At 57.6% G+C, this 26,492-nt stretch overlaps 2 protein-coding genes across 2 annotated transcripts in view; one reads left to right on the top strand and one right to left on the bottom strand.

The window, feature by feature from the left end:
* Nucleotides 1–2,473: 2,473 nt before the first annotated feature.
* Nucleotides 2,474–16,944, bottom strand: BLVRB (biliverdin reductase B). The gene is made up of 5 exons (XM_062177052.1): nucleotides 16,772–16,944; nucleotides 10,469–10,633; nucleotides 10,237–10,326; nucleotides 6,197–6,325; nucleotides 2,474–2,724 (listed from the first exon to the last, which is right to left on the bottom strand). Exons 1-5 carry the CDS (start codon nucleotides 16,848–16,850, stop codon nucleotides 2,567–2,569), a joined length of 621 nt encoding a protein of 206 aa, XP_062033036.1. The 5' UTR covers nucleotides 16,851–16,944; the 3' UTR covers nucleotides 2,474–2,566.
* A 2,839-nt stretch (nucleotides 16,945–19,783) lies between these two features.
* SPTBN4 (spectrin beta, non-erythrocytic 4) overlaps nucleotides 19,784–26,492 on the top strand; it is a 72,828-nt gene continuing 66,119 nt past the window's right edge. The window contains exon 1 of the mRNA XM_062176479.1: nucleotides 19,784–19,955. Coding sequence (XP_062032463.1) covers nucleotides 19,784–19,955 — 172 coding nt within the window. The remainder of the gene's footprint in view (nucleotides 19,956–26,492) is intronic.

Here is a 26,492-nt window from a genome sequence, read left to right as displayed (position 1 = left end):
CCGGGGCCTCTCCGTCTGGCCTCGGGCCCGCCCAGCCCGGCCGCGGAGCCGAGCCGCGAGCAGCGATTGGCTGGAGCCTGCCCGCCGCGGCGCGCCGATTGGCTGGGCGGAGCCGCCGCGGGCCTCCCGGAGCTGCCCCCGCCCGCCCCTCGGGAGCGCCCAGGACCATTTAAAGGATTCCGACTCGGACGGGGCGGGGCCCCGTGTGGAGGGAGGAGGAGGGGGGCGGGCGCACCGAAACCGCTCCCTGCAACTCAGCCCCGGCCCTCGCTCCCGGGCCGTCAGCACTGCTCTCTGCCGCCCCTTCCTGTCCAGCTCGGACCGGTCACCGGGCAAGACCCGCTGCTACGCCGCTGTCGGCTCCGCTTTTCGGGCGGGCGGGGCCGAGTCACTCGCGGAGGCCACGCCCCCGAGGCTCCAAGCCCGGGCGCGGCTGGGCGCTGGGGGATGACGCAGTGAAAGGCCAGCCAATAGTTAGGCGCGGCCTGCGTTGCCAGGGCGACCGCGGTCCCGCCCCTCCCACACACCCGGGCCTCCCGGTCCCCAGGACTCCGCGGCACGTCCTCTCGAGGTCTCTCCCTCTCTCAGGGGCTGCTCGCGGCTCCCGCTGCCCCAGCGGCAGAGTCTAAACTCTTCAGCCCCGAAGCGTTCCCGGCCTGTCCTTCGCCCGGGTTCGCTGCTAGTTTGTGTGAAATGGTTTCACTTGGGCTTCGTTTCCGCGTTCGCAGGAATTTTGTCTTCCTTCCCTGCTGCACCCCCAGGGGCCTACAACAGCGCCAGGTGCACAGCAAGCCCTCAAAACGGAGAGTGAAAGGTCTCCAGCTTTTAAAGACTTATTTATTTATTTGAAAGGCAGAGTTGCGGAGTGAGAGAAACAGATCTTCCATCGCCGGTTCACTGCCCAGCTGGTCACAATGGTGAGGGCTGGGGCAGGCCGAAGCCAGGAGCTTTGAACTCCACTTGGGTGTCCCGTGTGGGTGCCAGGGGCCCAAGTGCTGAGCTGTCCCCCGCTGCTTTCCCAGGCGCATTAGCAGGTAGCTGATCAGAGGCGGAACAGCCAGGACTTGAACCGGCGCCCATATGGGATGGGGGCACTGCAGGCAGTGGTTTAACTTGCTGCGCCACAGCACTGGCCCAGGCCTCGGGCTCTTTAAACTTGTTTCCTCACGCTGAAAATGTGCCCTCAGTTCCCAGCTGCCTCTCACTGGAGGAACTCAGCTCAAAGGTCCCCTCTGGGGAGCCCTCCGTGGACTCTTGTGCCTCCCCGGTCTCCGCCCCAGCTCCTCTGCCTGTGTCTCCTCCACTGTGGTCCTGGGCTGTCACTGTGTGTGCTGTGGGTCCCCTGACAACAGGCAGCACGGGTATCGTGGTCACCCACTGCTTGGTGAGGACGCTGGGTCGCTCAGCAGGTACCCAGTGGCAGGGAAATAGGGTGGATGCCGCACCCCCACAGGTGTTCACTGTGGGAGGAGGGAAGCAGTTTTGTCCCATCCTCCTCTGGGCAGGGAGATTGAAACCCCCTCAGACCGGTTCTGGCCAGTTTGACTTTGTCAGCCAAGCCATCCTGCGGTTTGCAATGGGGTTACCTGGCGGTGGGGGTATAATAGGAAGGGGAGTAGGGAAAGATTGGCTGACCCAGGCCAGCGAGAGGTGTCCCTGAGGAACAAAGGCACAGTGGATGCAAGAGAGGGACCTGGTTAGGAGGGGGCAACCCTCCGCCTCCCCCACCCCAAACCTGCCCCTCCTCCAGGGCCTCCATCTCAGAACTCCACTGGAAGCCACACCCAGAGTAGAACCTGGCTCTGCTTGGGGGGGGGTGCCCCGCCCTCTCAGGACTGTCCCCTCAGGCTCCGGAGCTGTCATCCCAGGGCCTCTCCCCCACCCCCACCCCCAAGGCCCCTGCCTTTGTCCCATTCCCATCTCCCCTCCCCACAGCAGCCAAGTGCAGCTTTATGAAACGGGAACCTGCCTGCCGCTCGCTGTCCACTCCTCAGAGCTCTGCGGGGTTCAGCCCAGCGAGCAGGCTCTCAGGAGTGCCGGCCTCCCCTCAGAGCAGTCACCCTGTGGCAGACTTTACTTCCTTCCAGGAGCCGTGGGCTTTCTGCTGGCAGGCCCTAGAACCTTCTCTGGGCTGATTCTTACTAAACCAGTTCCCTGCAAAGCCCTTTTTGCTGCTCAAGCTGGGTCACAGGCACCCCTTGTGGAGTGCCCAGGCCTCTGTGCGACGTCCGTCAGGGCTGACTGTTCCGGGTTGTCACCACCAGGGCCTGGGCCGTCTCCCACCCCTGGACTGTGAGATCCATGAGTGCAGGACTTAGGGCTGTCCCCACTGGGCTCTCAGCACGGGGCCGTGCACGGAACAGGGACTTGGTTAACTGTTACTGAGCAGATGAAATCTCACACACAGGCAGAGAGACACAGAAGAAGTACTCGGGGCAGAAGCAGAGCGTGGGAGAATCAGAGTCGAGTCCTCTACACTTATCGGGAGCTCTCGGCTCAGGATTTATTGCTCCCTTCCTTGCTGTCTCCTTTCCCGGAACGCCACCCTCCCTAATGGGCCTGAGTGCTAGTCGTACTGGTGCGAGGGGTAGGCAGTATGCCCGTCGTACTCGTCCGTGGTCAGACAGCGCAGCATGAAGTGGCCCAGGTCGTGTTTGGAGATGACCCTGGAGGTCCCCCGTCCATCTGTGGTCACCGAGTAGGCCCCGGTGAACGGTTGACTGCCTGGGAGGGAAAAGCAGAGGGTCTGGGTGAAACACAGGTCCTCTCCCATCTTCTTCTTCTTTTTTTTTTTTTTTTGACAGGCAGAGTGGATAGTGAGAGAGAGAGACAGAGAGAAAGGTCTTCCTTTTTGCCGCTGGTTCACCCTCCAATGGCCGCTGCAGCTGGCGCATCTCGCTGTCCGAAGCCAGGAGCCAGGTGCTTCTCCTGGTCTCCCATGCGGGTGCAGGGCCCAAGGACTTGGGCCATTCTCCACTGCCTTCCTGGGCCATAGCAGAGAGCTGGCCTGGAAGAGGGGCAACCGGGATAGAATCCGGCGCCCCAACCGGACTAGAACCCGGTGTGCCGGCGCCGCAAGGTGGAGGATTAGCCTGTTAAGCCACGGCACCGGCCCTCTCCCATCTTCTAACACGCAGTGCAGCCCTACTGTGCGCCCAGCACCGGGGGTGTGACCATCAGGAGCGGACCACGCATGTGCAGGCGCTCATCCACACCCATGGCCTCGTTCACCCCACAGAGAAGTAGCCCCGTGCTCAGGACGCTGCCATTCCGCTGAAGAACACAATAAGTGTGGTAAGAGAGGAAAACGGAAGGTATGTTAGAGCGGAGGCCGGCCAGAGCCCGCGATGAGCCCTGCTGTAGAAATGGACAATCGGAGTCAGACACAAAGTCAGACCTCGGTGGCGGAGGGCCGCTTCCCTGGCAGAGCCCAGATGCGCCTGCCGTGTCCAGGCAGTGGGAGAGCCTGAGCAGCCCGCGTGTCCCAGCCTCAGGAGGACCGCCGGCTCTGCCTTCCTGGGGAGAGCAGACAGACACAACCTGGCTGTTGAGAGACGGCCGCTTAGGACTGTGCTAATTAAAACCAGTATCTGCCAGCGACCGACGAAACTTGGGGATCAAACCTCCTGCCGCCCCTGCAGGGACGCTGGGCTCGAGTGCAGAGCTCACGCTCTGGGCAGCTCTGCCCGTCACGCTCAGGCTGAAGCTGTGAGAAAGCCACCGGAAAGGTCCAGAAGATGGGACACTGAAGGACACAGCTGGCTTGGGGACTGCACGCTGGAGGGGACCTGGCCGCCGAGAGATCTGCCATCGTGAGTGGGCTCCGACGGCGGGCAGAGGTAGGTGGGAGGGTACTTGTTGGGCAAATCTGATTAGACTCTGGATACTAAATGACACGATAGCCTTCCCTTAGTTGTGACTAGGAAATTTTTTAAATGATTTATTTTTATCCATTGGAAAGACAGAGAGACAGAGAGAGGGGGAGAGATAGGCAGATCTTCCATCCACTGGTTTAGCCCCTAAATGGCCCAGGGCTGAGCCAGGCTGAAATCAGGAGCCAGGAACTCCACTGGGGTCTCCCATGTGAGTGACAGAGGCCTAAGCACTTGGGCCATCTTCCGCTGCCTTCCCAGGCACCTAAGCAGGTGCTGGATCTGAATAGGAGCAGCCAGGGCTCAAACCGGCACTCTGATATTGGGTGCCGGTGTCGCAGGTAGCGGCTTAACTGGCTGCGCCACAACAGTGGCCCCTGTGGTAATGGTTTTTTGCAAGCATCTTTCTTCTTGGGCGATGCCTGCCGGGAGTAAAGTGTGGCAATGTCTGCAACTTAAACGAGAAAGCAAAAAAGAAAATACCAGAACAACTAACCAACCAACCAACCAACCAACCAAACATGTATGTTGGTGCAGGCATTTTGCCTCGTGGCTGATGCTGGTTAAGAAGCCTGAGGCCCACATCTGAGCGCCTGGGTTCGAGGCCCAGCTCCCCACCGATGCAGTTCCCCTGGGAGGAGTGGTGATGGCTCATGTGGTTGGGTCCCTGCCACCTTCATGGGAGCCCTGGATTGGGTCACTGACTCCTGACTCCGGGCCTGGATGTTGGAGGCATCTGGGCACTAGTAAATGGGAGCTCCTGTCTGTCTCTTCCCAAGCCTCAGATTTCCATACAAATTCTGTGTATATACATAGAGAGAATAGGGTAAAATGCTAACCACTCAAGCCAGACAAACCTCAGCATTTCTGGAGGTTTCAAAGTCTTTACACACACACACATGCAAAACAAACAAAAAAAAGGGAAATCCTAAGTAATTTCGGCCATGATATCTTGAGTCACTGTTTACAGTGAGGAGAGCAAGGCCCCCATGGGGCTGGGATTTCCCTCCAGCTTCTCCATCACACAGCTTTGCTGCGGGCTCTTGTCGGAAAGTCCCCTTCCCCGAGCCTTAGCAATGGACCCCATTTGAGCCCCTGCAGTGTGGGCCTCCTTCTGCCAGTGGTCCCAGCAGATAGAGAGCTCCTCTTCCAGTCCTCCCTGCCTCCAAAAATCACTCAGACTTGTTCCCTCTGCAAGGGGCCATCCCCTACGGAGCTTACGTTTCTCCAAGTCTGCTCTATTGTCCCTTCTGGCTTATAACGACTGACCACCGGGCACACGACCCCTAACACAACAGATGTGGCCTGAATGAATGACTCCCTCCCTGTGACTGACACCCCTGTGTCTCTCAATATACAGCCCAGTCCTGGCAGGGGAAATGAGATTCCTCCTACACCACGACCCCCAGGTGGGCTCCCCGTGCAGGTTCACCAACAAGCATTTATTGAGCACCTGCTACACGCTAGACCCTGTTCTGGGGACCAGGAAGCTGTGCCTCGAAGCGGCTGACATGCTGGTGAGGGAGACACACTAAAGGTGAACAGAACAGCTGCTGTGTGCGGAGTTGAAGTCCCGACTCCTTGCATAGGGGCCGGCCTTAGTGACTCCCTTCTGATCAAAGGTAGCAGTGGAGGTGGCTTGGAGTGGCTTCTGACTCTAGAACACGGAAGACAATCTAGTGGGTCAGGCGTTTGGCAAAGAGGTTAAGTCACCACTTGGGACACCTACGTCCCGGGTCGGAGCACCTGGTCTGAGTCCTGGTCCCCCGCTTCCAATCCAGCTTCCTGCTACTGTGCGCTCTGGGAAGCAGCTGATGGCTCAAGTGCTTGTGTCTCTGCCACCCTCATGGGAGACCTGGAATGAGTTCTGAGCTCCTGGCTTCAGCCTGGCCCAGCCCTGGCTACTACGGGGAGTGAATCAGCAGACAGAGGCTCTTTCTCTGTCTCTGCCATTGAAATAAAATGAAAATAAGTCAGTAAAGGTAAGTAGCTTCCACACAGCTCTCCCCAGGCTCTTGCCCTGGGGGCCTAGCAGCCTGGTGTCAGCGACCTGGCGAGGCACTGCAGCCTATGTTGTGTGCGAGTGTGGGTGGAGCCCATCGGATGTCTGACACCAAGCAAGCCCTACCCACCCGACCAGGTCAGCTCCAGGCTCAAGAGGCCACCATAACAATGATGGCTGCTGGGTTACACATTGGCGGTGCTGGGAGATCAGAATGTCAGGACAGAGACCCAATAGAGCAAGGAGGACAGGGTGGGGGAGGGCCTCGCGGACCCCGGCAGAGGCTGGCGGTGGTGGGGCCGCCGGTCTCCACCCCACTCACCAATGTGTGGCGGCATCACCGCCACGTACTTCAGCCCAGACTCCTGTAGCACCTTGTGCATCCGGATGTGGTCATCGGTCACGTCCTGCAGTCTTGGGGGCACCTTGGCCGGGTCCCACAGCAGGAAGGCTGTGGAGGGGGGGCACATAGGGCAGGGTCAGCCTGGGCTCTCTTCTCTCAGTACCAGGACAAAACCCTGCAAGGGCTCACTTCTGCCTTCCCGTGGCAAACCACAGCAGCCGTCTCAGCCTCCTCCGTCTGTCTCACGGAGGAGCTGGCAGCAGCCGTCTTGGCCTCCTCCGTCTGTCTCACGGAGGAGCTGGCCGCAAAACACAGGCATCCCAAGTCTGAGCTCTTCTCACCCGGCCTGGTCCTGTCCGCTGGGACCTCTTGCCTGGGCCAGCACAGCTGCCCCCTCCCTGGTCTCCATGCCCTGCCCCCCACACAGCCAAGGGGGTCACACTGCGCCTGCCTCCCACTCAGGGTCACGGCTGCCCGTGAGGCCCCATCTGCACTCTGACATCGCCCACCACTGCCTTAGCAACTGCTGATCCCTCTGCCTCCAATGCAGTTCTCTCACGCCCACAGGGCTCCCTCCTTGCGGACTTTGCTCAAAGGTCACCTTTCAGGGAGGCTCCCCATCTCATTTAAAATTGCAAATGACCCCTTCCCCCAGTCAGCAGCCCCACGCCCCACCCCCTTCTCCTGCTGCCGCCCCAGCAAGTCACCTGTGGGTGGGTTTGTTTCCTATCTCCCGCCCCTCAGCAGGAGGTCAGCCCTGCAGGGCAGAGACCTTGCCTGTAGTGTTCAGAGCTCCATTCCCAGAAAGGCCCAGAACACAGCAGGCTCTGCTTAGCATACACCAAGCTGTAACACAGGCTGTCACTCACACTCACCTGTCCCAGAGCTAGACTAAATGTCCGGGAGCCCCATCTACCCGGGGCCAGTCACCCGGGGTGAGCGAACTTGTGTGATTGATGATCTCACTGATTCACAGGGACCATGCAGAGAGAGAACCGAGGCTCCAAGGCTCCATATGTGAAGCTGGGGCCCAAGGGCCCAAGGCTACACAGCAAGGGCCCTGGGCCCATCACACAGCCTCCCTTCTGTAACCTTAACTCTAGACTGTGTCTTACCCTGGGCTTCTTTTCTCAATTGTTTTTATTAAAGATTTATTTATTTATTTGACAGGCAGAGTGACAGAGAGAGGGAGAGACAGAGAGATCTTGCAACCACTGGTTCACTCCCCAAATGCCTGCAAGGGCAGAGCCAGGGCCGGGCCAGGCAGAAGCAGGAGCCCAGAACTCCATCCAGGTCTCAAATGTGGAGGGGCCCAAGTAATAATACATTGCCTTCCGGGCACATTAGCAGGGAGCTGGATCCGAACCCAGGCACTTTGATACAGGATGCAGGAGTCCCCAGTGGTGGCTAAAAACCCACTGCACCATAACACTCTCCCACCAGATCTGCTGTTTTTGGTTGTTTATTTGAAAAGCAGAGTGACAGAGACTTTGGTTTTGCTGGTTCATTGCTCAAATGGCCAGGGCTGGTCCAGGCCGAAACCAGGAGCCCAGAACTCTATCTGGGTCTCCCATGAGGGTGCAGGGGCCCTGGCACTTGGGCCATCTTCCACTGCTTTCCCAGGTGCATTAGCAGGGAGCTGGATGGAAAGTGAACCGGGGCTCGCAGCGGATGCCGGTGTCACAGCAGCGGCTTACCCTGCCCGCCTGGGTTTCTTTCTAATCCTCTGAGCCGCCTCTAAGATCCGGTCCTCCCCAAGTCCTTGTGGATAGACTCCAAGCTCCTTAGACAGGATCCTTGTAATCCTTTTCTTGAAGCTTGAACGTGGAGGGAAACTCGACTCAGAGAGGGGAGAACAGGACGGGTGTCCGCGTGTCAGGTGTGACGACAGCGTGTGGTTCCAGGCACAAATGCCCTTTTCTGCCTCAGGAGTGGCCCCTGGTGTCCCTGGGTCTGCAACTCCATCTCACGTGGTTTAGGAAAACAGTGCCACCACATGTGTACACGCAGACAGGCTGGTTCTGATAGAGTTTACAGAGCTCACACGGGACTCTTGCGTGTGGCAGGAACACGGTGCTCACCGTACTGGTCTTGCGACTTTCCTGTCTGAAATGTTTCATAATTTTGAAATCATTTCTAAATAAAAGTTAAAAATTAAAACGAGGCACGGACGTTTGGTGCAGGGGTTAAATCACTGCTTATGGTGCCTGCATCCCACATCAGAGTGCCTGGGTTCGAGTCCTGGCTTGGCTTTGGATCCCAGCTTCCTGCTAACACACTCAGAGCCCGCAGGTGATGGCCGCAATCCTTGGATTCCTGCCAGCCACCTAGAGGCCCAGATGGAATTCCAGGCTCCTGGCTTTGGTGGGGCCCAGCCTTTGCTGCTGCAGGAATTTAGGGAGTGAATCACAGGTTGGACATTCTGTCTGTCTCTCTGCCTTTCAAAGGATTTTAAAAAAATTTATTTATTTGAAAGAGTTACAGAGAGAGAGAGATTGATCTCCTGTCCATTGGTTCTCTCCCCAAATAGCTGCAACAGCTAGAGCTGGGAGCCAGGAGCTTCCTCAGGGTCTCCCATGTGGGTGTAGGGGCCCAAGGACTTGGGCCATCTTCCACTGCTTTCCCAGGCCATAGCAGAGAGCTGGATCGAAAGAGGAGCAGCCGGGACTTGAACCAGTGCCCACATGGGATGCCAGTGCCATAGGCAGTAGCTTTACCTGCTCTGTCCCAAGGATTTTTTTTTTTAAGTAAAAGGGGGGGAAAAAAGCAACAAATCCTGACACACTAATACTTTTCAAAAACCCAAGCAAAATATTTTGAGAAATTAAGTCAATTTTCCAGTTTCTTCCATGAAAGCAAAGCCTAATTTAAAACACTCAAATTGATCTTCAAGACAGGATAGAGGGGCCGGTGCTGTGGCACAGCACGCCCTGGTCTGAAGCGCCGGCATCCCATAGGGGCTCTGGTTCTAGTCCCGGCTGCTCCTCTTCCAATCCAGCTCTCTGCTATGGCCTGGGAAAGTAGTAGAAGATAGTCCGGGTGCTTGGGCCCCTGCACCCATGTGGGAGACCCAGAAGAAGCTCCTGACTCCTGTCTTCGGATTGGTGCAGCTCTGGCCATTGTAGCCATTTGGGGAGTGAACCAGCGAATGGAAGACCTCTCTCTCTCTGCTTCTCTTCTCTCTGTGTAACCCTGACTTTTAAATAAATAAATAAATAAATAAAAGATATCCCCCCCCCCAAAAAAAAAAAAGACTGGATAGGAAAAAGGAAAACGAAGAGCTACTCTAAAACTGCAGCTTATTACTTTTCCATTTCAAACCTTGGGGAACAAAGAACCATAAACAATTTTCCTTCCTGTCCCTGGGCCTCTGTGCCCCTGCCCTTTCCCACTTCCAAGACACAGAGGCAGGGTGTGAACCCGGGGGAGACGGACAGCCAGGTACACTGCCCAGCGCTGAGCCACAGCAGGGAGACAACCCCAGCCAGTATTCCTTGAGTACCTACTGTGTGCCATGTTGAGCGCAAGCACTCAGAGGAGTTTTGTGAGGCTGAAGTGGCCTTTATCCCCAGGGTGCTCAGATACCACCCAGCACCCAGCAGGTGCTTACTAAATGCTGTTAGCCTTAACTGCGCCGGTCAGGCACCCTGTAGCCTTCCTTTTGGGTTGCTCAGGAGAGCTCCTTGTTTAATGTCCCCCTGCCCATAGTTGGCACCTCTTAAGTGCCAACCTGCCACATACCCATGACTCTGGCACTTGCCCTGCCAGGCTCCCACAGGCCTCCTCGGCTTCTTGCATCCCAGGCCCTGTCTGATTATTTGGAAGGTCAGTGTAACCATGGCCCTATTACCCCTCTCTTACAGGGTCCTGGGCTGTACTGGTCACTGCTGTGTCCCCTGCAAGATTTGATAATACATGGTGACTTTGATGGCTTCAGTGCTACCTGTCCCAGGGCCCTGGGCTGTCCATCCTGTTCCCACCCAGTGGTTCAGCCCCCACACCATGACCCCACCACCCACCCGATGTGCAGGCCACGACCTTGTCCACGCCGTGAGCCTTCATGGCTGCTACAATGTTCCGGGTGCCCTCGGACATCACGGTGGTGGGACCTTAGAGGGGACAGAGAGTGGCTGTCACCGGTGGGCGGTGGTGGAGGTGGCGGCAGGGGTGGCAGAGGGGGGGCCGGGGGTGGGGGTGGTGCTGCAGGCCGAGGTGTAGGGAGGGGCCGTGGGCAGAGGGGAGGCTCAGTACTGAGGTCGTTGCCGGTGCCCAGCAGCACAATGACGGCATCCTGGCCGGCCACGGTCTTGTCCACGTCGGCTGCCTGCAGGACGTCACCCACCACCACATGGGCTGGCTTGGGCCCCTCCTTTGGCAGCCTGGAGGGGTCGCGCACCAGCACGGTGACTTCGTAACCTGTGGGCAGAGAGGGTGGGAGAGGGTGGTCAGTGGGCTGGTGGGATGGGTTTCAGGGGCTGCTCCCCGAGGGCACCGTGAACCCCACAGGTGTCCCCTGGGTCCTCTGTCCTGGGTCAGTGGTCTTCAAATATTTTTGGTGGTAAAACCACAGTAATGTTAAAATAAGACAATGCACGTGGATACACAAATTGCCTTCCCCTCCCTCCAGCAACCAATGGGTTAATGTTTGCTGCCCATGGGCTGTGCCCCCAACCCCATCCATGGTCAAGGAAACAGGTGCAGAAGATCGGCCAGCTCTGGGATTGGTCTCAGACGCTGCCCTGGTCCAGCCCTCTGGTGGTCATTCCCTCTCTCAGGGGTCACCAAAGATTTTAGTGTCACCTCCCTAGGTCCTCTGCCAAGGGCACTTTGAATACCTCTGTCTCCTCAAATGTGCACACAGAGCCAGCCAGCCACACACACACACACACACACAGCCACAAAGGGGAGGAGGGGTGTTCCTGTGTGGTTGTTTTGCAATGGTGACATTTGCAAAACAAAGCCAATAATGGTGGTCTGCAGAGAGCTGACCTTTGTCCCCTCCCAGATGCAACCACAGAAGCCCTAACCCCCAGGGCTGCCATCTGGAGGGAGGGGCCTGGTTTCAACAGGTTCTAAGGGTGGGGCCCGTGATGGGATTAGCGACTTTGAGAGAGGAAGAAGAGAGAGCAGGTGGCAAGCTCATGTACGCTATCCCGATCCCGTGAGGACACAGCGGAAGGCTGCCCCTGTAACCTGGGAAGAGACCACGTCTGGCAGCCCCTTGGCCTCTGCTGCTGGGGTGGCTCAGTCACAGCAGCCAGCCAGACTGAGACATCTCTCAAGATCACTCTCTTCCCTGGGGAAATGGCTGACCAACCGCCAGGCCAGAGCGCAGCCGGGGCTGCAGCACCCGGTATGGCCAGCGGGGGGCAGTGCCTGCAGAGTGCCGGGCTCCCTTGAAAGGACACAGCAACCCCCTGAAGGGCCCCCACCAGGCTAATCACGGACAGTCAGAGCCCCCAAAAGAAGAGTCATGGCAAAGAGTGGCAACGTCCTACCCGTCAGGAGGTGTGAGCGCATGGTACAGCTGTGACAGGTGAAACCTGGGCAGGGAAGGGGGACAAGAACAGGATTCTTCCAGTTCTCTGATGGCTGCCATCAGCTACTTCAACGTAAACAAAGGAAGGGCCAGTGACACTGATAATAATGAGAAATGACAATACGTAATCTCTTGGGGACAGGGTTGTGGCATAGGTTGTGGCCACTGCCCTATGGGTCCTGGCTCCTGTTGCTGCTGCTCCACTTCTGATTCAGCTCCCTGCTAATGGCATGGGAAAAGCCTCTGCCACCCATGTGGGAGACCCGGATGAAGCTCCTGGCTTTAGCCTGGCCCAATGCTGGCTGTTGCAGCCATCTAGCGTGTGAACCAGCGGATGGAGAGCTCTCTCTCTCTGCCTCCCTGTAACTCTTTCAAATACATAAATAAAATCTTAAAAATAAGATAAAAACACCTCACTGGGGCTGGCACTGTGGCATAGTGGGTAAAGCCACTGCCTACAGTGCTGGCATCCCATATGAGCGTCAGTTTGAGTCCCGACTGCTCCACTTCCCATCCAGCTCTCTGCTATGGCCTGGGAAAGCAGTGGAAGATGGCCCAAGTCCTTGGGAGACCTGGAAGTAGCTCTTGGCTTTGTGTCAGCCCAGCTCTCAGCCATTGCAGCCATCTGGGGAGTGAGCCAGCCACCTCTCTCTCTCTTCCTCTGCATCTCTGTAACTTTGCCTTTCACATTAAATAAATAAATTAAAAGAAAAAAAAAAAAAAAGCAACAGCACCTCGCTAAGTAATCTGTACAGAGTGCTCACTTGAGCCAGCTGCCGAGTGCTGTGCACACATTGGCTCACTTAACACTCAACACAACCTGGGGTGGTGCCCAGCCCCGCCACCCTGGGCAGGTCGCTAAAGCTCTCTGGGTCGCGGGGTCTTTATTTGTAAAGTGACACTGGCGTTGTGGCGCAGTGGGTTAAACCTCCACTTGCAACACCAGCATCCCGTGTCCCATACCCACGTCCCAGCACTGGTTTGAGTGCTCGCTGTTCCGCTTCTGTTCCAGCTCTCTGGGAATGCCCCTGGGAAAGCAGCGGACGATGGGTCGACTCCTTGGGCCCCTGCCACCCCCACTGGAGACCCGGATGGAGCTGCAGACAGTTGAGGAATGAAGCAGCAGACGGAAGATCTCTTCTGTGTCTCTCTCCCTACCATTCTGCTTTTCAAATACATAAGATAAATCTTTTTTAAAAAAGGAAAATCATATTTAAATGCGAGATTCCATTTTTAAAGAGAAGAAAACATAAGCCTAAATCTTAGTGACTTCCGATTAGGCAGTGGTGTCTTAGCCATGACACCCAAAGCAGCAGCAGCAGTAAGAACAGACAAATGGAACATCAGCACAATGGAAAACCTCCAGCTCCTGAGGAACCTGTTCCGAAGGCAAAAATGCAGCCCACAGGACGGGAGGGAAACTCTGTCAGTCATCGTGCCTGGCGTGTATAAAGAACTGCAACACGATAATAAAAGACAACCTGTTAGGTAGGAAGTTGGAGATGGGCCTATGTGCGTGAGAGGGGCCCACGGTAAAGAAAGCCACCTGTGGGAAGCGGCCTGGAAACAGCCCGCGATTTTCCGCTACAAAGTCCTGCCACACCTCAAGAACTTTAGAGGTGGTCCCTGCCTTTCCCCCAAGGAAGGAACCCCAGGAGAATCCTCTCTGCTCAGCACCAAGAATCCTACTCTGTCCCATGACATCGGGTAAGAAAACCCTCATGGCTTCGCTCTCAGGACGGCCTCGGTGCCTCCCCAGCACTGAGTAGTGAGACCCTGGGAGAAACCTGCCGACTGCACACCCTGCAAGCCCTTTGTCCACGAGAACAGGGAGGAGGGCAAGGAGAACGCGGAGGGAAGAACCCGACCCTACTCCCTTGTAAGCCCCAGTGCGAACAGACTGCTCTGGTCACTCCATCGGATGCCCACCTGGTCTGGGCTAATGCACTCGCCACGACTCCCGGGCTCACTCTGAACCCTTTCTTGTTCAACGACAGGAACCTCTGTTCCACACATAGATCTGAACGGACTTCTCTCCCAAGGAGCTACACAAGTGGCCAGCAGCCATCAGGGAAATGCAAATTGGCACAGAGCCCAGTGGGAGTGGAGTGTCCCTGCGAGGAGGCTGGAACCCTCACGGCTGGCTCAGGGCAGTGCTGAATGAAGACAGCCTGTGGCAGCTCCGCGGATTCAACACAGCCACCCTGTGACCCAGCAATCACAGTCCTCCACAAAGGCCCAAGAGGAAGGAAGCCATTTTCTTTTTCTTTTCTTGTCTTTCTTTCTTTTTTCTTTTCTTTTCTTTTTTTTTTTTTTTTGACAGGCAGAGTGGATAGTGAGAGAGAGAGACAGAGAGAAAGGTCTTCCTTTTTGCCGTTGGTTCACCCTCTAATGGCCGCTGCAGCCGGTGCACCATGCTGATCCGAAGCCAGGAGCCAGGTGCTTCTCCTGGTCTCCCATGGGGTGCAGGGCCCAAGGACTTGGGCCATCCTTCACTGCACTCCCTGACCATAGAAGAGAGCTGGCCTGGAAGAGGGGCAACCGGGATAGAATCCGGCGCCCCAACCGGGACTAGAACCCGGTGTGCCGGTGCCGCAAGGCGGAGGATTAGCCTGTTAAGCCACGGCGCTGGCAAAGAAGCCATTTTCACACAAAAACTCGCACACCCTTCGTAACTGCCAAATACTATCAGCTGATGCATGGACACAGACTGCGACAGATGGACAGTGCAGAGAGAAGCCGCTTACTGACACACGTTACCACATGCTTGCTGACACATGTTACCACATGCTTACTGATACATGTTACCACATGCTTACTGATACATGTTACCACATGCTTGCTGACACATGCCTGAACCTCCAGAGCATGGCTTTTGCTGAACTGAAGAAGCCAGTCACGTGGTTACTTCCATATTCCTGTCCAGAACAGGCAAAGCCACACAAACAGGAAGTAGATGAGTGGCTGCCCAGGCCTGGGGGAGGGGTTGGATAACAAAACAGGGTGTGTGTTGGGGCGATGACTTCTAGGTTTGGGTTTTTTTTTTTTTTAGGTTTATTTATTTATTCTTAAAAGATTTATTTATTTATGTATTTGAAAGGCAGAATGACAGAGGGAGAGGGAGAGAGAGAGGTCTTCCGTCTGCTGGTTCACTCACCCAATGGCCGCAACAGCCAGGGCAGTGCTGGGTAGTAAGCCAGGAGCTCCATCCTGGTCTTCTACATGGATGGCAGAGACCCAAGCACGCGGGCCATCCTCTGCTGCCTTGCCAGGTGCATTAGTAGGGAGCTGGATTGGAAGCGGAGGGCCGGGACTGCTACAGTTAAGTTGTAGCGGTCATGCCCCTTTTGAGGTTTTTCTTAACCCTCAATACAAAACAGATTTCACAGCCTAGCCCAGTGCACACAAACCCACACATACAGACTTGAAACAAATGTTTCATAACCCAATAGTTAAAAGGTGATACCGCTGATACTGTGGCTTAGCCCTGTAACCCAGTTTGGGAAGCACCCTACTGGAACAACTCTACAGGGTGTTATCATGCCCAATCTGAGGTCGGGAGAACCTAGGCGATGCTAGGTAACTGAGCCCGGATCACATGGCCAGTAAGTAGGGTCTGACCCAGAGCCCACAGAATTCAGTGCAAGGAGTGTTTACTGAGCACCAACTGTATACGGTCAGCACCTCCCATACATTATCTACTTTAATCATCACAGGAGCCCAGGGCAAGCCCTAGTAATTTCATCCCCGCCGTGCATGTATCTGAGACACAGGCACTTGGCCACACAGGCGGGAAGCTCCTTGGATGTGGGCAGCCAGTTGCCGGAGCCCAGGCCTGTCAGGACCCTTGGTCCTTACAAATCCATCCAGGGGCACGAAGGCTCAGTTCATCCAAGCTCCTCCTTTTTCGGACAGTGGGGACCGCTCAGGGCCACAGTGAAGAGGCCTCCCCTAGGCGGCAGCTCCCAGCCCCCAGGTGCAGTTCCAGCCCTCACCAGCAGGGGGGCAGGGGCAACTCAGAGAAATGTGGGATTACAGCAAAGCTGCTGAGAAGGAAAGTTTGATCCTCACCATGACTCAGCATTTCTCAACTCCCTACTTCTTCCTTCTTCACCCTCCCCCAGAATGCTGACCAGGCAGGTCCACAGCTCTCCCCGTTCTGGGGGAGAGGCAGCCAGGGTCTTGGCTAGTGGGGGGAGGGAGAACAGTGGGCCTCAGGAGGAGATTTCAGGGGGAGCCCCTCCAAAGGCAAGCTGTGTTGGGAGACGGGAGAGAGTGGCTCCGCGGTGGCCTCCACCCTTTTGGGGCACCCAGATAGCCTGTATCACACAGAGTCAACAAGGCCAGCAGGGGTGCGGCCCGTATCTGGAGGGCCCAGGTCCCCACCAGGGTAACCTCTGGACAGTGGGGGTGGAGGGTGCGGGGCACAGCTACCCTCTCTCCTGCTCACCCTGCTCCTGGTCAGGCTGCGCTGGCTTTCCCGAGTGCCAGGTTTTGCTCTGGTGCCCAAGCCGAGAGCTGGTGGACCTCTTCCATGGTTCAGAGCACCAGCTGGGTTCAAATCCCAGCTCTGCCACTTACCAGATGTGTGAAATTGGGGAAGTCACTTTCTGGGCCTCAGTTTTCTCATCTGTCAAGTGGGGTAATACCTACTAGTTCCACCCCACAGGAGGCCCTCAAGGATTTAGAGAAAGAGCAGTGCTGGGCAGAAAGCTGGGGCGCAAAGAACTCGCACCCGCAGCACCCACCGCATCTGCACCCGCACCCGCAGCACCGCAGTTTCCAAGAGCCTCGACTTACTTACTGGGCTCCTGGAGGCTCCCAGGCGCCCACGGGCAGTTCTTTTGCCTCGGACTCACATGAAACTGGGGCTCCCGGTGGCCACCTGCTCTGCGCCCTGAGTCCCCCCACACCTGGCTGGGACAAGCCTGGCCCCAAGCCGCCTCCCGGCTGAGCCCACCGGCCTCCCCTTTCCCGCGTGTCCAGGACATCCCCCCGCCCGCCCCGGTTCATGCCTGCTTGCACCGCCTGCGCCAGGGTGGTTTGCCCGGTGTTGCCGGTGGCGCCGAAGATCGCGATCTTCTTGACGGCCATGCTACGGGATCGCGGGCGTGCGAGGCCTCAGAGTCTCAGGACGCGCGGGAACCCACAGGCTCCGGGGCGGCGTTCTCCGTCCTTTAGCCAGGAGCATGGGGCGGAGCCTGGATCCGACGGCACAGCTTCAGCCCCGCCTCGGCCAAGGCCCCGCCCACTGCTCAGGCCCGGTGGGCGGGGTCTTCCTGGCCCCGCCCCGTGCTGGGAAGAACCTGAGTGGGCAGAGCAGGAACCAGCGCTCAACGCACCACTTAGGCTCGGGGGCGGGACCCTGAAGGCCACGCCCACCCGGGAAAGGGAGCGAGTGGGCGGGGCCCCGAGCGTGCGTCAAGCTGAGGCCGGCCCCCGCGCTCCTGTGCCCGGGGCGGGGCCGGCGCGGCGAGCCACGCCCACAGCCTCGGCAGCCCGTCCTCCCTCACACCCCTGTGCCAGTGCCCCGCGGCGGCTGCGGGGCTCCGCGCCCACCCCGGGCCTTCTCCTACCCGCGAGGAGGCAAAGTGTGCGTGCGTGTGACACCGTGCGGGCCTGTGTACCCGTGCGGCCAACAGCGACTCTCCGCCGCCGCAGGGAGACCCTGACAGCGGAAGACGCCCCGCGCCGTCCCGTGCGTGTGGCCCCGCGTGTGGCCGGCGCCGCTGCCGCCCACTTGTGACCTTGAGGTGGCCCCGTGGGTGCCCGCCTGCGTGACATGGGGTTGACAGGGGCCCTGCGAGGTGTGCGTTAGCGGACAGGGTGGCTACTCCACGGCGCCCGCGTGTGCGGGCAGCGTCTCTGACGCCGGGGCTGCGTTTGCCCGCGTGGCTGTGCGCGTGGCCGTGGAGGATGTGTGACCCCGGGCGAGCAGGGAAAGCCGTGACACGTGCGTGATCGTGTGTGACGCCGTGCGGGTGCTGGCCCCTCCTCAGCGTGACGCGGTGCGTGGTACCGGGACCCCGCCAGACGCCCCCCCCCCCGTCCGCTGAGGGACGCGCGGGTGGGTGCGGGGCGCGTGGGCGGCGCTGCGCGCGACCCCGGGGGCGGCGGTGACGCCACCGCAGCGGCTCGCGGGCGCCGCTGTGCACCACGCGCCGCGGCCCGTGTGTGGCGGCGCGAGGGTCCGGGGGCGCGCGGGCGCGGCGGCCGCGCGAGCCGAGGGGAGGCGCGGCGGCGGCGGCGCATGCGGGGCCGGGCCGGGCCGGGCCGCGGACGCCCACAGGCGGGGCTGTCGGGCGCGGCGAGCAGCGGGGACAGCGGCCCCGGCGGCCGCGGGCGCAGGTGAGCGGCGTTGCGGCCCGGAGCCCCTCCCCCGCGTCTCCCCACCTGCACGAGCACCCTTCTCCCCCACCGCGCGCCGTGGCCACTGCCCGACCCCCGGGGTCGCCCCCGGCCAGAGGCAGATGGGGAGGTCCAGGACCGAACGAACCCCAGCCCACAACCCAGGCCAGCCTGGGCGCGGAGCGCGGGTCCTGCCCGCAGGCCTTGTCCTTGCCGGGCGCCTCCCTGGGCTCGGGGACTGGAGGCGCGGCCGGGCAAGGGTTAACACTTCGGCTCCCACCCGCAGCCCCGGCGTGGCTGGTGCGGGCAGGACAGGCTTCCCAGCTCCCCGCCGCCCCGTCCTCCCGCTCCATTCGATCCGGTAATGGCAGGGCTGCTCCCGGCCTGACGGAGCTCACCAAGGGCTAAGCGCCTGCCCATCCCCGCGTATCCTCCGTGTGGGAAACAGTTGGCATCGCCTTTAGCAGGGAAGGAAACTGAGGCACGCGGGACCCAAGTCAAAGCTCCTGAGTTCAAGATGCAGCAAAGATAACGCAGGACTGGAACTCATTTCCCCCGAGGCCGGAGCGGGCTCGTTGATTTGCTAGGACCCCTGACCCGGGGCTGGAGGCTGAGAGCTGGAGAGAAGCAGAGAGCTCGCTGTGTACCAGACACCACGTTCCCTACGTCCCTAACTCCCATCCTCTTCCAAGGCCCCTAGGAAGAGGGTAGTGTGGTCATTGCCATTCTGCTGAGGAACAGGCCGTGGCCCAGAGAGGGGAAGAGACTTGGCCAAGGTCACACAGCTGGTAGGCAGCCGTATGCCCACCTTGGCCTTTCCTGATAAGAAAGGGAGAGTGACAGCAGGTTTCCCTAGGTCTGCCTGACGGGCCAGCCCCCGCTGCGCTGTCCAGTGCCCCGGACTGCGTGCTCTCAGGCTCGCACGTGGACACCTGCATGGTCTTCTGAGAAGGGGGCCTTGTCCTACAGGTGCCCTCGGTTCTCGGTCTTAGAGTCAGGTCTGGGGCCCGGGAAGGTGGAGGCGATGGTGCGCTGCTTAGGGCCCAGTGTGTTGGTCAGCTGTTGCCGCAGTACTGCGTAACAAACCACCCCAGAACTCGGAGCTCCGTGTGTGGCCGGCCTGGTCTGTGCTGAGCTCACTCACAGTTGGGATTATAGGGGCGTCCCTGGCTGGCCCTGGCAGGAATGACAGGGGCCTGGGATCCGATCTGGCCCTGACGTGTTTTTCTTGTGATTTTAGAGCACAAGCAGAAACTGGTGACGTCCCTGGGATCCCGGGCTGAGGGCAGGCGCACCAGCATCTCTGCCTAATTCCGTTCACTATAGCAGGTCCCGTGGCAAGCCAGGAGTTGAGGGGTGTGGCATGTCTGTCATCCCCAAAGGTGCACCTTGTGTACCCTAGCAGCTGGAGGACATCGAAGAGAATTTCAAATAATAATAATAATAATGGTAACAAAGATGGTGTGCCGAGCCTTTCCACCTGCCAGGCACCGACTTAGATGTTTTCGTACAGCCCCGTGAAGCAGTCAGGGTGAACGTGCGTTATTATGTCCACTTTAAAGACAGAGAAACTGAGGGCTAGTGAGGCAGCAGGACTCACAGCCAGGCACGGGGGGGCCGAAACCCCTGAGCTCAGGCCCTAAGCTGCCTCTCCCCACCCCCAGGCCTCATCGATCCCAATGGCGCAGGTGCCAGGGGAAGTGGACAACATGGAGGGGCTGCCCGCCTCCAATAACAACAACCCCGCAGCCCGCTGGGACAGCCCAGATCGGGGCTGGGAGCGGGAGCCGCCGGCCGCCTCCACCGCCGCCGCCTCGCTCTTCGAGTGCTCCCGGATCAAGGCCTTGGCAGGTACCTGGGGAGGAGGGGAGGGGGCTGGGGTGGCCTCTGGGGTCTCAGTGTCCATGCACCTTGGTGGCCAGGAGGGTGAGAAGACAAACACGTGGCACTGAATCTGTGGCCAGCACTGCCCAGGGGAACTTAATGGAACTTAATGTGATGTCCAGCATAGCAACCACTAGTACAAGCGTGGGTGGCTATCAAGTACTTAAGCACGGCCAGTGCTGCCCGAGCGACTGTTTTAAATTTTACGTAGTTGTAATTAATTTACATCTAAGTAGCCACAGGCAGCTCGCGGCTGTCGTATGGGGCAGCACAGCCCTAGAACCTTAGAAACCTCCCTCTCATACACTCGGATACCTGGGACGTGGTAACCCCAAACCCGCAGACTTTCAGACCGGAAGTGTGGATTGTGAGAACTCTGAGGAAGAGTGGCCCAGTACGGAAGCCCCTGGTCTCGGGCCAGCGGGTGTGGTGGGTCACCCTGCTTACAGCCATACCAGCGAAGGCCAGAGAATCTCACACTCATAGAATCCTAGGACAGCAGACCCTCAGGGTGGCAAGCCCTGGAGCCCTAGCAGACTCGGAACTCTTGGATCATTAGCTTGAACCCTGCAGAGTGAAGGCCAGTTCACTAGGCTAATCCTAGGCTAATCCTCTGCCTGAGGCACCAGCACACCAGGTTCTAGTCCCGGTCGGGGCGCTGGATTCTGTCCTGGTTGCTCCTCTTCCAGGCCAGCTCTCTGCTATGGCCTGGGAGTGCAGTGGAGGATGGCCCAGGTCCTTGGGCCCTGCACCCGCATGGGAGACCAGGAGAAGCATTTGACTCCTGGCTTCAGATCAGTGCGGTGCACTGGCCTGGCCATAGCGGCCATTGGGGGTGAACCAACGGAACAAAGGAAGACCTTTCTCTCTCTCTCTCTCACTGTCCACTCTGCCTGCAAAAAACCAACCAAACAAACAAAAACCTGCAGAGTGGTGTAACTTCATAATCATAAACCCTTAAAACAGGAAACGCCCGGGGTGGGCACTCGGCTCACTGGTTGAGATGCCACTTGGGACACTCACATCCCACATCAGAGTCTGGTATACTTTTTGTTTTTTTAAGATTTAATTGCTTTTTTTTTTTTTTTGAAGAATACACAGAGAGAGATAGAGAGACAGAGATAGAGAGGTCTTCCATCTGCTGGTTCACTCCCCAGATGGCCACAGAGGTTGGGGCTAGGATGATCGGGGGAAGCCAGGAGCTTCATCTGGGTCTCCCACGTGGATGCAGGAGCCCAAGCACTTGGGCCATCATCTGCTGTCTTCCCAGGCCATTAGCAGGGAGCTGGATCAGAAACGGAGCAGCTGGGACTGGAACTGACACCCATATAGGATGCCGGCCTTGCAGGTGGTGGCTTTACCCACTACACCACAATGCCAGCCCCAGTTCAAGTTCTGACTCCAACAGCCGGCACTGGGCGGGTCCAAAGTGAGGAGCCAGGCGCCTCCTCTGGGTCCCTCACATGAGTGCAGGGGCCCATGCACTGGGGCCATCTCCTGCCGCTTTCCCAGGTGCATTAGCAGGGGGCTGGACTCTGGAGGCAGAGCTGGAACTTGAAGCCAGGCACTCAGCAATGTGGGGTGCTGGCACCCCCAGCCCCCACAGGGGAGGGTTCCGGGACCCTCACCAATACCAACCTCTGCACATGCTCAAGTCCCTGCTATGAAGCAGTGTAGCGCTTGTAGGTAGCTCACGCAGGTCCTCCCATGCGCGTTAAATGACCTGTGGGTGAATGGCCTGTGGGTGACTGTCACACCCAACACGGAGTGACTCCCGTGTGAACTGTGCCTGCACTGTGCTGTTTAGGATGTGACGACCCGGAGAAGCCTGTACGTCTCAGGTACAGGCGCGGTTTTTCGGTGGTCAAATATGTTTGATCCTCGATTGAATCTGTGGGTGAGAAGGGCGGAAGGTAGTGAGGCCCTTGGAAGTTTGTAAGATGTCCGGGGACCAGCTCCAGCCGTGGAGATTTATGGGCCCAAGTCACCAGCCCAGGAGGAAGTTTCCAGTTTAAAAAGTTCATGCCACAAAACACGAAGCAGATTCAGCCCTGAGTCGCCAGCTCGAACCCTGGCTTCATACAAACAGACCCAGTCCGTCTGGAGTCTCACTAGTCTGTAAAGTGCAGGCGTGTAGCAGCCCGGACGTCTACGGCTTGTTATCTCATCTCCAGATATTCAGCATCTTCGCGGGGCCTGGCCTGGGCCGGACAATGAAAGGGACAGCAGTGACTGAGCTGTGCTTGCCCCTGTCCTACCAGGGTGCCTGGTCCAGTGGGAGCCACAGATCCAACCAGACACTGATGTCCTGGAGGGGTCAGAGGTCACAGGCTGTTGGGGAGACATAGGCAAAGGGCTGTGATGGGGAAGCCCAGGGGCTGTAGGAGCCCCGAGAAGGCACCTGATCTAGTTTGGAGAATTAAGGAGGGCTTCCTGGAAGAGGTGAGATGAGAATCTTACAGCCGTGCCTCAGAGAGCATGTAGTCTGAAGAAATGTAGAGGTCCCCTTTAAAGAAAAAAAATTCTCATCCACTTAAATTATTAGAATTATAGGTTTTTTATTTTTAAAAAATATTTATTTTATGTATTTGAAAGAGTAATAGTGACTGAGGGAAAGAGAGATTTTCCATTGCCTGGTTCACTCCCCAAATGGCCGCAATGGCCAGAGCCCAGAGTTCCATCTAGGTCTTCTACGTGGGTGCAGGGGCCCAAGCATGTGGGCCATTCTCCACTGCTTTTCAGCGGGGACTCGAACCGGTGCTCACAGGGGACGCTGGAGCCACAGGTGATGGCTTGACCTGCTGCACCCCAATGCCGAGCCCCTGCTGTTTGTTTCTTGCTTGCTTACTTTCTTGATTTCTCTCTTTCTTCTTCTTCTTCTTCTTTTTTTTTTTTTTAAGATTTATTTATTTATTTGAAACATTACAGAGAGAAAGGGAGAGACAGAGACAGAGATAATCTTCCATCTGCTGGTTTACTCCTCAGGTGGCTACAACAGCCAGGGCTGGGCCAGGCCGGAGCCAGGAGCCAGGAGCTTCATTGGGGTCTCCCACATGGGTGCCATCCTCTGCTGCTTCCCTGGGTGCATTAGCAGGGAGCTGGATTGGAAGTGGAGCAGCCGGGACTCGGACTGGTGCCCATATGGGAAGCTGGCACTGCACGTGGTGGCCTCACCCAGGATGCCACTGCGCTGGCCGGGGACCATGGACATCTTCACCCGCATTAGGGCTGAGCCCCCCGCCCTCTAATTCCCACTGTCACCTCAGTTGCTTCTTCACCACAGCCAGCCAGATAGTTTTAATGTGAATTCTTTCCTTTGCATGTGGGTGGTTTTGAAAGACGTGCATTGCTGATGTGTGTGTGTGTTCTAATAATGTAGCACACCCGTACAGAATGGCAGCGGCGCCGTGAGTGCCCACTGTTTCCCAGTTTTCCCCCTCTTGTTACCAATTACATGAGAGGACGAAACCCAGACCTGGGAAGAGAATCTAACGGGTGTTGTGTGTCAGTAATAAAACACAGGATGTGACAGCCCTGGAAAAGGCCCCTCGGCCGCCTGCCCGCCTGTGACCGCCACCCCAGGGTAAATGCTGTCCTAATTCGTAAAAGCGCAGATTGGTTTTGCTGGTTTGAACGTGCCGCCTGTGGAGCCGCACAGCGAGTCCTCTCCTGGCTCTGGCTTCGCTCACTCAGCGTTACACCTGTGAGATCCACCCAGTCTTGCTGACTTGCAGGGTGTTGCTCCCCACGGCTGTGCACTGCTCCACGGTGTGCGTGCACCAGAGTCCATCCACCCACCTGGGCACGCGTACCTGGGTTGCTTTGAATTTGGGGCAATTACAAATGGTGGCATGCCCAACTTTATTTTTTAAGATTTATTTATGTATTTGAAAGGCAGAGATACAGAGAAAGAGAGAGAGAGATCTTTCATCTTCTGATTCACTTCCCAAATGGCCCGAGTGGTTGGGGCTTGGCCAAGCTGATGCCAGGAGCCTGGAACTCCATCCAGGTCTCTTACGTGGGTGCAGGGGCCCAAGCGCTTGGACCATCCTCCACTCCTCCACTGCTTTCTCAGACCGTTAGCAGGGAACTGGATTGGAAGTGGAGCAGCCAGGACTTGAACCAGCGCCCGTATAGGATGCCAGTGCTGCAGGCCAGGGCATTAACCTGCTGTGCCACAGTAGATGCTATCAGCTTTGTAGTATATGATTTTTGTTTTACTTTTTTTTTTTTTTTTCATTTGAAAGCCACAGAAAGAGAGCGAGCAAGTGAGCACTTCCATCCATTGTTTCACTCTCCAAATGCCCACAACAGCCAGGGCTGGGTCAGGGAGCCTGGAACTCTGTCCAGGTCTTGCAGGTTGGGGGCAGGGGCCTGGGTACTTGTGCAGGTTGGGGGCAGGGGCCCGGGTACTTGAGCCATCACCTGTGGCCTTCCAGGGTGGGCATTAGCGGGAAGCTGGGATGGGGAGCAGGGACACGAACCAGGCGCCCCCACGTGGGACGTGGGTATCCCAAGCAGCATTTTAACCACTCCACCTAAAGCCCACCCCTAGTTCACTTTCTGGGTGGGGGGGCGTAGGCATGCATTTCTGCATGAGAAGTGGCCGGGTCACGGTGTCAGCGTCTGCGGAGCTTCCGTGCAGACTGCCAGGTGGTGTCACTTCACGTCCCCAGAAGCGATGCCCGAGCACTTCCTTGCTGGGCAGCCCCTCCTCCCTCCCGTTCTGGAGCGGCTGTGGGCCCTGTTGCCACGTGGCGGGTGGGCACTCCGCTGTGGGCCCTGTTGCCACGTGGCAGGTGGGCACTCCGCTGTGGGCCGCCCCGAGACTCACTGGGGGAGTCCGCTCCCAGGGTGCTGGTCATGGAGACTCTCCGAGTCTTTTGCCTACTTTCATGTTTATTTCTTGACCTTTGTCTGATGTTTATGCAGGAGCACAAGTCTTTTTTTTTTTTTTTAAGATTTATTTATTTATTTGAAGGCAGTTATAGAGATGCAGAGCCAGAGAGAGAAAGAGAGAGAGAGAGAGAGAGAGAGAGAGGTCTTCCTCCCCAGATGGGTGCAATGGCTGGAGCTGTGCCGATCCGAAACCAGGAGCTAGGAGTTGCTTCTGGGTCTCCCATGCAGGTGCCGGGCCCCAAGGACTTGGGCTGTCTTCTACCGCTTTCCCAGGCCATAGCAGAGAGCTGGATTGGAAGTGGAGTAGCCGGGACTAGAACCAGCGCCCATATGGGATGTAGGCACTGCAGGTAGCAGCTTTACCCGCTATGCCACAGCACCGGCCCCATGGAGCACAAGTCTTTGTCAGATAGATGTGTTGGGAGTATTCTCTCCCACTCTGTCACTTGCCTGTCCACTCTCTCAATCAGGCCTTTTGATGAACAGATTTTTTTTTTACATTTATTTTATTTATTTGAAAGCAGAGGTACAGAGAGGGAGGGAGAGACAGAGATTTCTTCTATCTATTGGTTTCACTCCCCAAATGGCAACAGTCGAAGCTGGACCAGGCCAAAACCAGGAGCCTGGAAGTACATCCGGGTCTCCCACATGGGAACAGGGGCCCAAGCACTTGGGCCATCCTCTTCTGCTTTCCCAGGCCATAGCAGAGAGCTGGATTGGAAGAGGAGTAGCTGGGACTCGAACCAGCACCCATGTGGGATGCTGACATCTCAGGCAGAGGGTTGAACCCGCTGTGCCACACACAGCACTGGCTCTGATGGACAGAATTTCTTGATTTTAGGGTAGTCCTATTTAACCAGCACTAACAGTTATATCCTGTGTGGCTAACGTGGTGTGTGTCTTGTTTGGGAAATCTGTGCCCACCATGAGGCCATGGCAACATCTCTGATGGTTTCTTCTAAAAGCCTTGTGTTCCTTTCGCATCTGGATGCTAGGCCGGCTGGATTCAGCGATGACCTGCTGCTCTGAGCAGCATGGGTCGGGCCTCGCTTGCTTGCCCCCGTGAGCTTCCAGTGGACTCCACTCTGTCCATCTGCAAGCCATGTGCCTATGGATTTGTACACACAGGCATCACTAATTGATGCAAGATTTTAAGCAATTATTGAAAGAGATAGATATACATGGAGAGCTCTCCCATCTTCTGGTTCACTCTCCGAATTCCTGCAGTGGCCAGGGCTGGGCCAGGCTGGAACCAGGAGGCTGGCACTCCATCTGCATCTCCTGTGTGAGTGGCAGGGACCCAAGTACCTGGACTACCACTTACTGTCTCCCAGGAGGAGCAGGAAACCGGAGAGGCTTGAACCCAGCACTCTAGTGTGGGCTGTGGGCCTCCCCAGCCCTCTGTGCCCTAAGGCTCCTCCGCATGGTTCTGGGGGCCTCTGATGTGCTGTGGGGCCCCAGCCCGTGTTCTGTAGCCGTTGGTTCACCCTCCAATGGCCGCTGCGGCCGGCACATCCCGCTGATCCGAAGCCAGGAGCCAGGTGCTTCTCCTGGTCTCCCATGCGGGTGCAGGGCCCAAGGGCTTGGGCCATCCTCCACTGCCTT

This window comes from Lepus europaeus, chromosome 19 (assembly GCF_033115175.1).
Source record: "Lepus europaeus isolate LE1 chromosome 19, mLepTim1.pri, whole genome shotgun sequence".
In the NCBI taxonomy this organism is placed as follows: Eukaryota; Metazoa; Chordata; class Mammalia; order Lagomorpha; family Leporidae; genus Lepus; species Lepus europaeus.
Note: the sequence above shows the minus strand (reverse complement) of the source record. Positions and strands in the feature narration are given on the sequence as shown.

Bases quoted from the DNA above. Each gene is read 5' to 3' on its own strand.
- BLVRB (XM_062177052.1), bottom strand. From the start codon at position 16,850: ATGGCCGTCAAGAAGATCGCGATCTTCGGCGCCACCGGCAACACCGGG. The intron at 10,634-16,771 runs GCATGAACCGGG...CTCTGCCCACAG, and splicing joins GGCGCAGGCGGTGCAAGCAG to GTTACGAAGTCACCGTGCTG. The intron at 6,326-10,236 runs GTGGGTGGTGGG...CCCCCTCCACAG, and splicing joins GGTCGTGGCCTGCACATCGG to CCTTCCTGCTGTGGGACCCG.